Source organism: Pan troglodytes, chromosome 5 (assembly GCF_028858775.2).
Source record: "Pan troglodytes isolate AG18354 chromosome 5, NHGRI_mPanTro3-v2.0_pri, whole genome shotgun sequence".
In the NCBI taxonomy this organism is placed as follows: domain Eukaryota; kingdom Metazoa; phylum Chordata; class Mammalia; order Primates; family Hominidae; genus Pan; species Pan troglodytes.
The window spans coordinates 91,627,501-91,644,928 of record NC_072403.2 but is presented as its reverse complement, the minus strand read 5'-3'; the positions used below and the strand labels follow the sequence as shown (position 1 = coordinate 91,644,928).

Genomic DNA, 17,428 nt, shown 5'->3' with positions numbered 1-17,428 from the left:
GAGAATATTTCTCCTAGTAACCTAGGGTTCAAGATGTAAAGGATGAGGGCGCACACCTCCACAGCAACCATTTGTCCCCATGGATCTGTTGCCCAAAAGGCCCCAATATATTAAATATCTCTGCCTATGACCCCATCTCTGGGTTACAGCCATCCTGGCCAACCTTTCTTTCCCCGTATTACCTATTGCCCTCCCATCGAATCTTACTCCTTCCAGTTCAACCCATCAAGTTGGTTTTATTCAACTTTATCACACACAGCAAGAGAATCACATTTGAAGGAAATCATACATTTAGTTTCAGGACATCCAACAAAACATTAAACAGTCTCTTCAGAGCACTGTCTATTCTCGTTTCCTTTAACTTCTGAAGTCTTCCTCTGGGACATATCTATAGGAGGGAGATGGTACAGATCTGGCTATCTCAACCTTCTGGGTTCTATGACAAGGCAAGTTGTTTAAAGTTTGGGTTTCTTACTCTTCTGTGAGGGGGCAGGGTAATTATGAACAGCTACTATACCAAGTTACTTTAAGGAGTACAAATAACAAACGCAAGCCCCCTAGTACTGCCTGCACATGTGAATGGTACTCATTATTATTATCACGAAATATTAGTTTTCAATTTTAAATCATACTCCTTTTAGCTTCCATCAGTCTCTGAAGAAGCAAAGCCATTGTTATCACATGATCTAAGGACATCATGCCTACAATTATCAGCTCAGCAGCTGAGTGGAGACCTCTGGAACCACTCCTCAGGAGTCCTGCACAATTCCCTCTCTTTATTACAGCTTGAGCTCAGACACTGTTATTCTAGCATGCTTGTTGCGATAGCACAACCCAGGTTCTCACCAGTCTCTTGGTCAGGGGCTCTTCTGGTGAGCAATGTGGGGCAATATAAAAAGTACCAGGCACAAAATCAGAAGAAAAGGGTTTGAATCTAGGTTTTACCGCTGAGCTGAATAATCCTAGACATGCTACTTAATTACCCTGTGTCTCAACACTCTCATCTGTAAAATGAGTATAAGAAATCATAGTTTGTAGGACAATTGTAAAGATGAAATGACATAAAGTAAATATTGTACCACATTGCTGGACACAGATAAAGAGTAATTGTTCAGCTGCCCTTTCAGTGTTCCAAAGCTCAGCACAATGGGTCCCCTCTTCCAGGTGTCTTTTTCCTTCTCCTGTCTCCCACATTTTTCCACAAAGCCCCTTACTGCTTTTACCATCATCTACCTGCCCATCTGCCAGCCCAACTTATGTTTCACAGGTATTCAAAATTCACAGTGTTCAGATTCACAGTCAGGATTCTAGGAAATTCCATTCATCTTCATTAAACACAGAAATCCTGGCCCTTCACTGTCCCCAACCCCCACCAAATTTGGGGTGACAGACAAGGCATGATGTTTGCAGAGGATATCCATCAATTCAACTTGGTGTTTCATATTCCTTTTCCCTGTTACTCACAGACTCAACATATTCTGTATCAGTTACAAGAATCTGAAAGACAGAGTCTAAATACATGAAGTTTAAGGCAGGGATGGCAAATACGTGGCATAAGTCCTGATCCTCTCTCTGGTACCAGAGCAGGCATCAACAATCAATCACACTGTTTTCCTGCTGATCCCAGTCAAGGCTCCAAAACCCCTCTCCCGGCTCTCCAGGCAGCTACTATCCAACAGTCAGAGTTGTCATTTGGGATGAAATCTATACATTATTCAGCAATCCTTAGATCAAGCCAGGGCTCTAAAAAAAACACACACAGTATATTTGGTGTCCCTTAGATGCCAAAATCCTTGGATGCTCAAGTCCCTTATATCAAGTCGTATAGTATTTGCATATAACCTATGTAAAACATGGTATAATTTAAATCATCTGTAGATTATTTATAATATCTAATACAACGTAAATGCTATGTAAATAGCTGTAATACTATATTATTTAGGGAATGAAGACTAGAAAAAGTCTGTACATGTTCAGTACAGATGCAACTGTCCACTTTTTTTCTTATTATTTTTGATCCACAGGTAGGTGAATCCACAAATATGGAACCCACAGATACCAAGGGCTGACTGTATTATGTATAGCAAAGAATAGTGACTATGTGCATAGTAGTAAGCACTTTATAGGGAGTGAAAATATGATCTGAATGGGTCGTGCACAACATGCCATGTACCTATAAAATATCCAAACATTACAGCAGAACTCTAACTAATGGTATGTTTGGTGAATGGCCTGCTCAAATTATAATGTTCTTATACGTTTAAGTGGAAAATCCTTTACACTTAAATTTACTAAAATCTCTCCTAAAATTATACCTGTATGCGTTCTCAGCCTAGTAAGTAGTATGTACTGTATATAATTTTTGGACTGTTAAGGAACTTACACAGTTCAAGGTCATTGTGATTTTTTTTTACTGTTATTACTACTACTACTACTGAAGATGATTATGATACAGAAAAAGTAGGTAACATGCACTGAGTTCTCAGTATGTCATGGCACTCAGCTAAATGCCTAATGCAAAATCATTCATTTCATTCAAAGCTCATAAGAGCTTTTCTATGCATAAAATACCATTCCTATCCCACTTATACAAATGAAGAGGCTAAGGTTACTTGTCTAAGGTCATGCCTTTCATCAGTGGCAGAGCTAGGATTTGGACTCAGCCCCCGCCTTAACCATAACACTGTTCTCTAATGATAGATTGCCATAGCCAGGACAGAGAGGTAGGTGCATGGGTTGAATATAAACTGACTCCAGAATTAAAGAAATCAGCGCATACTCAACCCAAACATTTATTTTGGCTAGTAAGCAGTTTGTTTCTCATAAAAGAACAGTGAAATCTAAACTCCCATCAATGAAGGGCCCAGGCTTATAAAGGTGGCCAATTCCCATTTGAAGAAACCACGCTAATGAACATAATTATTAAAAGAGAACCAGTGAAAGATAAGCAGAGACTGTGATTTAAAACAAACCACACACACACACACACACACACACAAAAGGGTGAGAGAACCACTGAGCTTTAATACACATGGGAATGTCATGAATGAAGAAGACCACACTCCCACGTCTTGTGGAACATGCAGAAGGAAAACAAGCTAACTCAAAAGCTATGCTTATTGCTCTTTGGGTTTTTTGTTTTGCTTTGTTTTGTTTTTAATATTAGATCAGTATGTAGCAATAGCTGCTGACTTTAACTATATTTGCATTTACCAAATACCACTGAACTGACCTGTCAATCAAGTCACCTAATTGTATGTCTCTTACTCTCAGTCCTCCACTCTCAAAGCCACTAGACTGAAGATGACAAAAAGTCATTTCATATTTGGGCCATGACCCAGTAGGAAATGGCAAACACATCCTAAATTAGTTAGAACCCCCTGCCCTCAGTGGCACCCAACGTTCCCTGTCTGCTCCAAGAGCTGAGAAGCAATGCTGGCAGAAGGCCCACCAAGACCCCACAGCAAAGCAGACACACCCTGCCGGATACCTTCCACTTCAGGGGTCAGCTCCAGGAAACAACCCCTTGGAGTTCTGCCAAATACTCAACCAGCTCAAAAGAGTCAGATCCCCTTGGGAATAAGCTGTCAATAGTAACAAAGGTGACCAACAAAATTGTTCCCAAATTGTCCCAGAGGCTGCGCCAGCCTAAAAGTGCCTAAGTTTGTAGGGAGGTGGGGCCCCATCCGCCTGGATGCTGGCATCTGAGTTCAGCTTTCCATTCCACTGCAAAGCTGTCATGAACCAGAAGGGAAACATTCAATTAAGTGCTTTTCCAAGCTTTATTTCTGTTTTAGAGTTAGAAAATAAAACCAATCAAATATAAAAGAGATAGCAATACTAACTCTTTAAATTACCACAGTCCAGTTCCTGAGAAACTAGCCAGTGCTGACAGATGAAGTCAGATAAGCCTATTAAGAGAGGGAGACAGAAGGGAAACTGCACTGCCTTAAATTGGGTTGTGCAGTTTCTAGCTGGTACAGGCTTCCAATCTCCAGCTCCTCCCCTCCTGCCCTACTCCTCCAAGCCACCCCAGTGCCCCCCAAAAACTAAGACATGGCACATATTCATCACCATCTAAAAATGCTAAACAGAAAGGCTCATTGATATGTTCTTAAGCTAAAACTAGAAGGAGGACCCTCAAAAGACAACTGTATATAACCTGAAGTAGAAGAGTCCCCACAAAAGTTAACAAGCACTTGCCATTTCACAGAAGAAAGAAAATGTTCACTAAATTTTTAAGGCTAACCTCTTTATTTTGCATCATGGATAAACAGTATAAAATAAAATCAATCACAGAAAAAAATGAATACAGGAATGTGCCTTAAATAGAACTTAAATCTCTAACTAACTCTCCAGCTAAAATAATACCCATTTAAAGGAATTCCTGCTGAAAAACTCCTGAAGCCTAAAAGGGTCTCCTGAGTTTAGAGCTTGGAGGGTGATTTTTTTTAAAACTGACATTTAGCAGGTGAAATAATAATTTCTAGACCCCGTTTTTAAATATGCATTTCAAAATAAAGTATTTTTGTTGTTGGTGGTGATAGTTTTGGGGTTTGTTTGTTTGAGACAAGGTCTCACTTTGTCACCCAGGCTGGAGTGCAGTAGCGCAATCTCAGCTCACTGCAGGCTCGACCTCCCAAGGTTCAGGCACTCCTCCTGCCTCAGCCCCCCAAGTAACTGGGACTACAGGCACATGCCACCATGCCCCGCTAATTTTTATATATTTTTTGTAGAGATGGGGTTTTGCCATGTTGCCCAGGCTGGTCTCGAGCTCCTGAGTTCAAGAGATCTGCCTGCCTCAGCCTCCGAAAGTGCAAAGATTATAGGCATGAGCCACTGCACCTGGCACATAATAAAGTATTTTAAACTTTCATATATAGTGATCAGTAAGTCATGCTAATTTCTACTTTAGAAAGTGAAACATTCACTATGATTCTAGATTTTTTTCTATTCTGTCACCCATTTCTAATTTGATAGAAAAAAATACAATTCATTTAAGAACTTTTTATAAATCAAAGATGAAAAATAACTAAGGAAGAAATATTGTTTAGTTAATACCTCACACTGCTTCCTGTTGCCTGCTGAGTTTTTCACCATCAATAGCTCTTTTCCTTTTCAATTTTTGATTTTTAAAAATTGAAAAACAGAAAAAAATCAATACATCATCTTACATGAGTCTTCCTGCAATGTGCAAACCACCTTGTTTTTCATATTATAAATATATGTCAAAATTTAGTTTCCTCAACAATCAACAGAGTGAAAAGACAACCTACAGAATGGAAGAAAAGGTGCAAACTATGTGTCAACAGGAGATTAATATTGAAAATATACAAGGAACCCAAACAACAGCAAAAAAATAAATAATCCAACTAAAATTGGATAAGTGATCTAAACAGATAGCTCTCAAAAGACATACAAATGGCCAAAAAATAGATTAAAAAAATTCTTAATATCAGTAATCATCAGGAAAATGCAAATCAAAATGATAATGAAATTGCATCTCACCCCAGTTAGAAAGACTATTATCGAAAAGGCCCTAAGTAACAAATGCTGATGAGGATGCAGAGAAAGAGGAACTCATATACTGCTGGTGGGAAGCAGTATATGAGTACAGCCATTATAGTGAACAGTATGGAAGTTTCTCAAAAAACTACAAATGGAACTACCATTTGATCCAGCAATCCCACTACTGAGAATTTATCCAAAGGAAAGGAAATCAGTGTATTAAAAAGGTATCTGCACTCTCATGTTTGTTGCAACACTATTCACAATAGCCCAGACATGGAATCAATCTAAGTCTTGAACACACAAATGGATAATATGGTATATACACACAATGGAATGTTATTCAGCCACAAAAAGAATAAAATCCTGTACTCATGGCAACATGAATGCACCCGAGGACATTACATTAAGTGAAATAAGCCAGGGACAGAAAGATAAATACATGTTCTCAACTCGATAGGAGGAGTAAGTTCTAGCATTCTATAGCATTATAAGATATTTCCAGACAGCTATGAGAGATTCTGAATGTTCCCAACACAAAGAAATAATATTTGAGGGAACTGATAAGCCAATTACCCTGATTTGATCACTATACATTATATATACAGAAATATCACTACATACCCCATAAATATGTATAATTATGTGTCAGTTAAAAAACTTCTAATTCTATTTTCTTAATAAAAATAGTTTGTATGCTACTTATAATGGGTAAAAGAATATTTGCAGTATCATTCCAGAATTTAAAGCTTATCTTAATGTTTCTTTCTAATAGCATATAATTTTGAAACATTATCATATATGTTTTTCTTTGAATAACTGGGTCAATGAGAATTTCAGGGAAATAAAACACCACCAATCTCTGCACTCAAAGACATAGTTCTTGATCAGCTCGATTTGTTTTCTGATGTAATTGTAAGTGAAATACATTTTCTTTCTTTTTTTTTTTTTTAGATGGAGTTTCATTCTTGTCACTCAGGCTGGAGTGCAATGGCACAATCTCAGCTCACTGCAATCTCCACTTCCTGGGTTCAAGTGATTCTCCTGCTTCAGCCTCCCAGGTAGCTGGAATTACAGGTGCCTGCCACCATACCAGGCTAATTTTTGTATTTTTAGTAGAGATGGGGTTTCACTATATACTGGCCAGGCTGGTCTCGAACTCCTGACCTCGTGATCCACCTGCCTCAGCCTCCCAAAGTGCTAGGATTACAGGTATAAGCCACTGTGCCCGGCCACATTTTGATTTTCAAATAAATTATTTTATCTTGGCTAAAAAAAAATTAGTTTCTTCAAGTAGATTGAAATGCTTAAAGTATCCAAATACAAATGGGTAAACAGCTCCTAATTTCATAAAGGAGTCCATATCCTTGATTATATTTTTAAGTTTAAATGTTACTGAAGAATGGATTAAAGGCACATCAAATCTGGGAAATACTAAAATGTACTAGAAAAACTGAGGTTAGACCTTCACTTGGGATATTAATAAATCCCATTTTCTAGCAAAAGACCTCATACACGTAGTTCCATATACTTCAATATCCCACTGCTGCCTTTAAGTGTCAAGAAATGTGGCCCAGTCTTTCCAATTAAATGAGAAAAACTCCATAAATTAGTCTTTTTATTTCAATCCTCATGTTGCATGCTATTATGTGTTATGTCTCACCCAAAAGATACTGAGGTCCTAACCCCCAGTACCTATGAATGTGACCTTATTTGGAAATAGGATGTTTGCAGATAATCAAGGTAAGATGACATCATTAGGGTGGGCTCTACTCAGTATGGCTGTGTCCTTATAAAAACAGAACATTTGGGCACAAGGATACATGCACAGAGGAAGAATGCCATATGAATGTGAAGGCAGAGATGAGGGTGATACATCTACAAGCCAAGGAATGCCAAAGATCGCCAGCAAACCACCAGAAACTAGGAGAAAGACATGGAAAGGACTCTCCCTCACAGCCCTCAGAAGGAAGCAACCCCACCAACTCCCTGATCTCAGGCTTCCAGCTTCCAGAATGTTGAGACAAATTTCTGTTATTTAAGCACCCCAGTTTTTGGTATTGTGTTAATGACAGCCCTAGAGAACTAATATACAAACTTTCTCACTCTGACCTTCCATCACCACCACATCCTCTCCTTGGGCCCCCAACTTACTCCTGCTTCTTCTGATCACTTGTATGCTCCCAACTCTTCCCTAACCTCACTCCACAACCTCCTCTGCCAATGTCCTTCAGCCCTGCTTCTGTTCACTGGGTACCACTTGCATTTTGGATACGGCAGTTCTCTGTGCGGAGCTGTCCCACACACTGTAGGATGTGAAGTACCCCTGATACTCTCATTCCCCCAGGATGCTACAGAGCCCACAGGAAGAACTTCTACTCTAGCAGCTCTAAAGCCACCTGCCCACCAGGGTTTGACTAAAGGTCACCCCATCTACTGAGTATGATCTCAATCTGGTCAGCTTGCTTCAGTCTCTTCCTCTGGAAAATGGGAATAAATACTAATAATTACCCTGCCATGTGTCAGTGAGGATCCAATGAATTAAAGATCCTAAAGTGGCCAGTTATACTCTCATTCGTGTTATTAGAGTAACTTAGGAATTAATACCCACTCTATTCTACATGATCACATCCTGACTTTAACTGATGTTAAACTCATCAGTTTAAGATGTAGAACTCTTTTCTGAGGTGTCCTTACACAGGGAAGCCTCACTGAATACATTCACGGGGATGTAACACCTTACCTGGTAATTGTGTGTATAAAATAGTTATAAATCACCCAAAGCAGTAGGTATGCACTTTTTACAGTTGCAAACAGCAAGACAACTCTGAGCATGGTTTCCATGTGCTTCCCTTCCACACCCACCCTCACTTGAAGTCCTATCCATGATTTCCAAGTTTGCTTCCAATACCTTTCTATCTTTTGCTCCCAGTGATGGTTGCTCTCCAACATCCAGGGATATACTGATGTCTAGCTCATTTCACCCTGCCCCATGGAAACATCTCCCAAGCCAGCATCAGTCCTTCACTATCCTTGATTAAACAGTTTGCATCTCAAGTCTCTGAACTGGAGAGAGACAGCACTGATTTATCCCATGAGGGCAGAGTCCATGTCTGTTCTGACCATCATATACACCTAGCACCTAACATCACCTAATACAGAGCCTGGGTAAGTAAGTTTTCAGTGATTGTCTGATGAATATATGAGTCATTCAATGCATGAATGAATGCATTCAGACATCAGGAATCTGGCTTCCTATGAAATCTTAGCTCTGCACTGACTGGACATAAATGGCTTCCGGGAAAGCCACTTAATCTCTATGCCTAAATTTCCTTTTCCAAAAAATTAGGTGGTTGGGCTTCACTAAAAATATCTTTAGGTTTCCGTCCAACTCTAACAGAGCCCAGGAACTTTAATGAGGAGTAAAAGATTTTATTTACATTTTGAGAAATGTTAGTCAAGGCAAGTAGGAAGGTAAAGATTCTTCTGAAATCACACAACTAGGGCTCCCCCATTGCCAGGCAGCTCCATGTTCCCTGAGAAACAAAAGGCTCCAGGCAGCAGACAAGCTGCAGAAACTAAAGACATCTCTGAGATGCTAAGCACTACAGAGTTTGTCATCATGGGCTTCTTTCAGTCTTCTTTCAGGAGTCTACCCTGTCCCACCCAAAGCTCCCCCTTTCCAGCTTGAGCAGGATGGGCTCAAGAACTCTCTCCCAGGCTCCAAATCCAACCCAATTCCTCTCCCTGCCATCTGCCTAAGGCTGTCACATGCATATTTTATGATTTCTGGCACATTTCCTCTTTATCTGACATCCTGCAATGCATCTCTCTGCCTCCTATATTTTTCTATCTCTGGTAAGAAAGTTCCTGCAAGAAGCATATGTCCTTAGGCTGTACTTTACTACCTTTCCTAACTCATCTCCTACCTGTGAATTCCTTGGAGACACAGATCACACCCTCTATTCTCTGGCTTCCCAGAAGACCAAGGACAGAGCTAGGCAAGCAGCAGACTCTTAGAAAATACTTGTTGAATGAGTAAATGAAATAACTGACTGACGGAATAAATGAAATAATTGACGGATTTCAATGTTTTTAAAGTAAAAAGTCATATTCATATGTTTCCTGGACAAAGTTACTAAGACTTCCCCTTTCAGGAATACATCCAGAATAAATTAAATTTTAAAATGACATTTCTATGAATATATTATTTTCTTAGAACTGAGAACAAAAAATTTCCCTACAATACAATGTGAATGAGTAGCAACATGGTCAGTTGAGTAAGAAATCCGATTTTCAGGTATCTGTAGCATAATAATGTGGCATTGCTTTTGTTTCCTAGTAAAAGCTGACTTCACCTGGAGCCAGGGAAGACAAAAGAGGAATCATCCCTTGGTGTTAGTTATTCCAACTGCTGAAGCTGGAGAGCTTAGGGGAATCAGAAGAAAACAGGATGATTTTCTCTAAATAGATTGTTTAAATCTATTGATGATTGAAGCGGAGCATCTTTTTGGAAATTCTGGGACTTACTTGGCTAAGTCTAATTCTGGTCACATCCCTTCCTTGTGGTTTAATAAACTTCAGCTAAAACCAAACTGACTCAAGAATCAAATTACTTGTTCTCCCATGCACTTGCTTGTCACAGTTGGGTACCAAATGAAACACTATCAACAGTCAACCCAACACTTCTGGAGGGAACACATCATGGCTATGCCACTAAAGCTTAATATAGCTTAACGCTACTGGCCCCATCAGCCTCGCCAGCCCAAGAATTGACCTAAATATCCTCACTGGTTCTTAGAAATCATTATTCTTACATATGAACATAACCTTAACATCACTAAAAGTATGGATATTACAGATAAACTGTGTACTGATATAGGAGATAAAACTACAATTGGGGAGACTCAATGAATAACTGTATTGATATAAGATATAGTTGAGGAGACTCAACAAACAAGGATTTTCTAAAACCTGAAAAGACTGGGTCTTCAAACAGCAGAATATTAAAATAGATAATTAGTGTTTATAGTCTGTAAGCACGTGGTAACTGCGTATGTCTTCTAACTCAAATGAAACCATGTCAGAACACATGCTACGAGGCAGGGCATTGAGGGGATCTGAGCCTTCACAGTAAAATGTCCAAGGAGAGAAGACTAATAGGTATACTATTATACTAATAGGTATTATACTAATAGGTATAGGTATACCTATTACCTTGAGACTAATAGGTAGGTATATTGTTCAAGCAAAAGAAGCTGTTATAAGTATTCATCCATATTTACTCACTTGGTGAAGTCAAAATACTTTAAAGCTAGAGTGCAATTCTGAGTTATCCATGAAAATCCTTCATTTTACAGAAGAGAAACTCAGGCAGAGATGAGGCACCTTAACCAGGCTTACACTGCACTAGTTGGGGCCCACACTAAAACTTAAGTCTCTTAATTTTAGCTCCATGTGCAAAACACAAAACATTAAATTTAAAAGTTAAAAAGGCACACAGCAGGCAGGCAATAAATATTTGCCAATGGCACTGAAAAAACAAAGATGTGGAGTACCAAAACTATCTCAATATACTACCTACTAATAGAGTAAGCCAAGTCATTACCTTGACTTGGTCCGACTTGCTCCAAAGTAGCCTAGGCTTTATCTCTTGTGGAAGGGATAAAAACCATTCCTTCCATAATCAGTATAATGCTATTGGGACAATTATTGAAGCATGCAAGTCGGTGGTGAAACCAAGAGCTTTGTAGCATTCTTAGTAAGGAGTGCGTTTGAACAAAGCTACCCTTGAAACGGTGCCAGTTTGCAAACACATGAAGTGTGGCTTCAGTGGGGAAATCTACAAAAGGCAGGCATGACTAAGCAACCCAAATAGCTAGAAACACCAGAAACTGTCAGAAGTCTGAGGACCCCAACATGCCTGCACATAAGGATAAGTTGGATTTTCCCAACTATTGTTTCTAGTGCAAATGGGGGTGGAGGGGCTTTGTATGATCGTGTTGGTTTCTTTTTAAATAAAAAACTTCAGTGGTTTACAAGGATTTTCAAACAATATTTTATTCCATCCTCCACTCCACCCACTTAAGAAACAAATTTTGGAACAATCTGACTGAGCTACTGGGCAGACAATTGACCAGACCAAATTTAAGCAAACTACAATGCACTTTTTGATGTTACTTGATTATATATGTCACAAAGGAGGCTCTTAAATCTATAGCTGAACTCTTGGTTAAGGAAATCAAGTCTCAATAATCATGTAAAACACATGTGCTATGTCCCTTAGTGGGCTGTCAAATATACTAACTACTGAATTTTCCTTAAATTCTGACATCTCTAGCTATTTAATTTTCCTTTCTTTAAAAAAAACTTTTTTTCTCTAAAAAAATTCAAGAACATCCACCAAACAGAATAGCTAAAAATAATTAAATAAAAAACCACAATTCATAGATCCCCAGGATAAAATTTCCACAGCATTACAGGTGGAAAGAAAATGCGTGCATACACACACATTTACATAAAGATGTAAAAATATTTATGGCACCCTAAGAAAAAAAATAACAGTGAAAGCAAACAATCCTACCACAACAGGACAAACCTAGTTTTACTATTCTCTTTGCGCAGGTATAAAACTAAACAAATTCACTTGCTGACGGGGAAGGGAGGACAGAGGGCAATTCCCACTTAAACTTGCTTCGTTCAGGAGCTAGGGTAACAAACCAAAGCAGCATAAAAGCCTCCCGTGCAAAACATAACCAGTCTGAAGGTCCCAAATCGGGAAGAACTAAACTAGGGGAAGGGGGACCCCCGAAGCTCTTGAACAACGCGTTCCCCAAATTTCCATGCCACACAACAGGAGCTGGGGGCTTCCCTCGGACTCCATTTTCAGGCCGCGTTGTCTGCCTTTCAGGCCACGCAGGGTGGGCATTTGGGTGAGGCCGGGGTCCCCCACCCACCTTTCCTCCCCGCCCTCTTCATTGTTGTCGGAGTGTGATGGATCACCTGCCGGGCGCGGGCTCCCGCGGGCGGACGCGCTGAGCGCAAGGACGCGCAGTGACGAGCGCCGCGCGCCTCCCGCAGGACCCGCGCCCCGCGACCCCAACCTGCTGCCCGCCCCCACCGCGCTCACCGCCACGAAGCCCGAGGAAGAGGCGATGAACACGCGGATGACCATCCTCTCGGTGCGCCCGGGACAGACCCCTTGCCCCCCGGGCTCCGGGCTGGCGTGGACGCAGAGCTGAACCCAGCTACGAGCCGCCGGCAGCCTCTGGGTAAAGCGCTGCCGTCGGGGAAGATCGCTGGGATCTGGCTCCCTCCCGCCGGGTCGGCAGATAAAAGCCCAGCGCCGCCCGGCCGCAGGCTGAAGGGGAAGGAGAGGGAGGAGGAGGGAGCCGGCTGCGGGGCTTGATGGGATTTGTAGTTTCCGTCTCTCCCTGGAGTGGCTGGTGGACTGAGCTCCCCTCCTGACTGCGCTTCTATCCCGAACACGCGCAGGTGGCTGGAGGGGAGCCACAGCCCGGGCAGAAGCTGTGAGGTGGGTTGGCAAGGATCCTGGCTTGATGAGGAAAAAGCAAACTAGGCAAAAGGGCTCGGTTCAAAGTCCAAGCTTGGGTTCTGTATTGTGGTTTACTGGTTTGGAGCATCCACACCCAGAAATGCCAACAGACACGATCGTGCTGGGGGCACACATCGTCTCAGGGCCGCTGGCGTACCGGGCAAACCCCAGCTACCTGAAGCAGGCGGGATCGGCGAGCCGGGTGCTTGGGAGGTGTGGGCGGTGGGGTTGGGCTCGTTTGTTTGTCCAGTAGCACTGGAGATTGCAGAAAGGTGATTCTTTTGGGTAAATGAGAGGTCTTCTCTTGTCTGTACACACTGAAAATTAGAAACCCAGATGGGAGCACAACCAATATTTTATTTTTCTCAGCAAAACTGTAATTGTAGTAGAAAAAAATAAATACCAAACGAAATTGGAATCCTTCTATCAACATTGGAAATCAGGACCCTACCTGCCCCACCCCTCCCTACACAATGGCTTCGCCTCTGTGCACCTAATATTTACAGTTCAGCCAAATCTGTGCCTTTTTCAGAACCGCTGCACATTCCAGCGCAGTTTCCCAGGAGGATGCTGTTAAATAAAAAGCTTCTATATAGTTGCTAATAGTTTAGGAATAGTTTTTTATCAAGTGCTTTCTGTTTGACAAAAGCTCAAGCCTCTCTCACAGTTTTGTCGAAAGGAACCAGTTTTCCCTGCTGTACTGTATTTACTTTTTTCCTTTCAACACGGGAGTTTAGCAGAGGTCTGGGAACAATGTTAATTAAGGAAAAGTAAGAAATTAGATGATGAGGTCTCTGGCTCTTTGATACATTTCTTGCACAAAGAGCAATCATTATGAAGTATTTTTTAGAACAGTTATGAATATTTCAAATTTATAACCTTTCCTATTGCTTTTCTTAAAGCCATTTCTGTAGTAGGAATCTTTTTAAATTTCCTTCAATAATAGAAGAGACGATCCTAATGGGACTTTATTTCTTCTTCGTGTTTAAAATTTTAAATAGAAGTTTTGCTGTCTTTAGTATCTCTCGGCAAATATACTTTAATTTTGCTACCATAAATGTGGAAATGCACGTTTATAAAATAGAAAATAATTTTCTTAAAAGTAGATACCGTATTTCCTATATAAATGCAAATCTTTATAAAAGTCAGCATTTTCTTCAGTTTGGAATTATTCAGCTATGAAGATATAGTTAAACTCAAATAATTGGAACTCAGAGCCTACTCTGTGAAAGGTACAAGAATGGATAAAAAGTTGAACGAGTCATTTCTCTGTCAGCAGAGCACCTATTGTCTAGGAAAGAAAAAGACAGATACAGAAATAGTGACAGAACAAGACACACTGTACTAATACAGTGTTGTGTGGATGTAAAGGAAAAAGGTGGCCATAGAAGGTACTTTAAAGATGAGTAGAATTTCTGTCTGCAGATAGGGAGGATGCAGGGTGAGACTATTCAGGGTGTGTGAGGAGAACAGCAAGGAGTTGGTTTTGCTTCAGAAAGGAATATGAGGGGACTAGTAGAGGACAATGCTGAAAAAGTAGGTTTGAATGAATGCCAACAAAGGACTTTCTCACTGGGTTATCTGCTCAGCTCCTTGGGATTTCTGCTCCTTTCCTCTGATCCTAGAGATTGTAAGGGTCCCCAAAGCCCTGTACATACAGCAGGGCCTAACCCTCTGACCACAGCTTATTGATCTAGGAGTGAGCACCTGAGCCAAGCAAGGCCAAGCAACATTTCTACCCTAAAGATTCAGAATTGGAACTGGGAAAACAAGAGAGCTTGAATTTGTGACATGGAAGCTCAGAGCTTCCAACATGAGAATCAGAGAAGCTGAAGAAGCTAGTCAGTAGAAAGAGAACAACAGAGAATTTGTAAAAAAGAGTTGGAGATAATAGCTCTAAGTTTTAGAAAGAGTCCTGACAATACTGTAATCTAAGAGTCCTCAAACTATGACCTGTATGTCAAATGCACGTGGCTACCTGCTTTGTAAATAAAGTTTTATTGGAACACATTCCTCTTGGTATTGTCTATGGTAGACTGACAGAGGTCGTATGGCCCACAAAGCCTAATACATTTACATCTGGCCTTTACAGAAAGAGTTTGCCAATCTCTGATCCTGTTCAACCTGTTCCTATATCCCTGCTCTTGAGGGCTGTGTAATATCCCTGTATCTGTAAGTTCCTCATCTTGCTTAAGCCACCTGAAATAGGTTTTGTTTCATGGAACCAAAAGTGCCCTGAGAAATTCATAAGCGCTCTGTTTCCAAATGCATTCTGAGGAACAGAAGGATATAATCAGAACTATACTTCAAGAAGAATCCTCTATTTTTTCCACCCTGAATGAAAAGGTTCACCTTTCGACCTTGTATGCAGGAGAAAATATGTTAGCAATCCAGTAAAACAGCAAGGCCGGTATGGAGTTGAGACCCAGAGTTGGTAAACAAAGTGGAAGAGTAACTGAGAGCAGAATGCAATCTAGGATATAAGATAGAGGTCCAAGATCAACACCAGCTTATCAGACCACAGAGAGTATTAGATGCCAATCTGACAAATAAGGTCTACAGATAGAGCAGGTAGCCAAAACTGAAAGATAAGACTAAGAAAATTGAGCAGGTCATTAGGCTTGAAGAAAGTGGCTCCCGTGTTGCCTAGGACTTTATCCCCTTTACAAGTCCTGGTAGATCATATGGCTAGAATGTTTTAAAGTAGGGGTTCTTGACCTTTTTTGTGTGTGGGAGTAAGAGGAGTGCCAAGGACCCTTTAGTAGTCTGATGAAATCTATCGGTGGTTTCTCAAAAAAAAAAAAGTTTCTAAATATAGAAAATTTGAAAGTATAAGGTTACAAAGGAAACTATACTGCAAAACAATTACCAAAATGTTAAAATTTTGATATGATAATATGTATGATTCTTTATTAATGTATTAAATATTAAGATTGGTGGATCAAACGGCCGTCATGATTTTGAAGTAGTAATGGGAAAAGATAAAATTTTGAGATACTTGCCATCATTGGAAAATATGAAAATGCCTGTGATTTCTATTGGTAACAAAGTCACAGTGTTGTTGCTATTACAATGGCTTAACTACATTCATAATTGAAGGAATTGGTAAATTTCAGTTAGAGTTTAGTGAAAAGATAAAGATGTGATTTTTTTTCTCATTCAAGTCCATGAACCCCCTAAATTCTATCAAGTCCCTTTAGGCTGGGGGTGAGGGGAGATCCAAGAACCCCAGGTTAAGAAATCATGATGTCTGAATATATCTAAATCTACAGAAGCCTATTATTTTGCCTAAGAAGAAAATATGGAAAGAGACAAGAAGGAGCCATGAAGAGTCCCTTGGAGATCTCCTACACTTAAGAATTGGAAAAAGAACAAGGAATTAAAAATAGTAGAGGAGCAACCAGAATAGTACAAAACTGAAAGAGTATACTGTCACAGAAACCAAGAGAAGAATTTTAAGTTTCAAAATGTAGAGACTATCTAAGAATGTTAGCCTGAAAGTCAAGAAAGATTATATTGAAAATGAGACTTTCCTTTGGCAAATTTCATCACCTCCATAAGCCTCAAGTTTCTTGTCTATAAAATGGGTATGAACAATGGCTATCAATCAATATTCTAATGATAATTGACTACCCTTAGGATATTATTTAAGTTATGCCATATAGTGCCTGTCAACCCACAGCCCTTCTAAAGGAAACTCTCAGGCTACCTGGTCACAGATATTTGGAATATTTGGACCACATTTGTGTTCTTCCCCCGGCATGACCTATTGCAGCTTGTAATTTACAACATATGTGACCAGGTCGGAAAATACATGCAGGTCCTTCAAATTCCTCTTTTAGGAATTTATAGTTAGAAAATTTAAAGACTAAGGCAGTTAGCAATAGAATAAAGGGGGATGGTATGAGGCTGGGATAGGATTGGGATGAGAAGCTTTGAGCAAGTTGAGGCAATGAAGGGACTGAAATGAGTAAAAAGAGGAAGCTAGTCTGTGGCCCGGGGAAATAGAGTCACTATATAGTGAGAAGCTGAGACACTAACAAGGAGGCTGACAGCTGTCTTGCTTCCAGTCTCAGTTTTCATGAATCCAAGTCTGCCGTGGTTCCTGCCCTTGAGTTGCTGTTTCATAATCCCCCTCCTTTATCTTGATCTAGTTTAAGTGGGTCTATTTTCTTTCAACTATTAAATCCTGACCAGAATACCTATGTAAAGCATGGGTAGTAACTCATGTTTCTTTAGGGATCAGGCAGGTGATATTGATTAGGGAGGTGAGGAAGATCCAAGTGCAAATATATTCACTTTGTGCAAAGGGTGGGCACCATGAGGACTGTAGCTGAAGTATTCTGGTTTTTGAATGTTGGCTTG

The 17,428-nt window shown here is 40.3% G+C and overlaps 1 protein-coding gene across 6 annotated transcripts in view; it reads right to left on the bottom strand.

The window, feature by feature from the left end:
* SH3BGRL2 (SH3 domain binding glutamate rich protein like 2) overlaps nucleotides 1-17,428 on the bottom strand; it is a 166,016-nt gene that overhangs the window by 59,506 nt on the left and 89,082 nt on the right. Inside the window, exon 1 of one of the 6 annotated variants that reach the window (XM_001146260.6) lies at nucleotides 12,638-16,501. The exons of the other annotated variants lie outside the window; for them this stretch is intronic. Within the exon in view, the coding sequence (XP_001146260.2) occupies nucleotides 12,638-12,682 (45 nt within the window). The 5' untranslated portion in view covers nucleotides 12,683-16,501. Of the gene's footprint in view, nucleotides 1-12,637; nucleotides 16,502-17,428 lie in introns of those variants that run through there. 6 annotated transcript variants of the gene reach the window in all.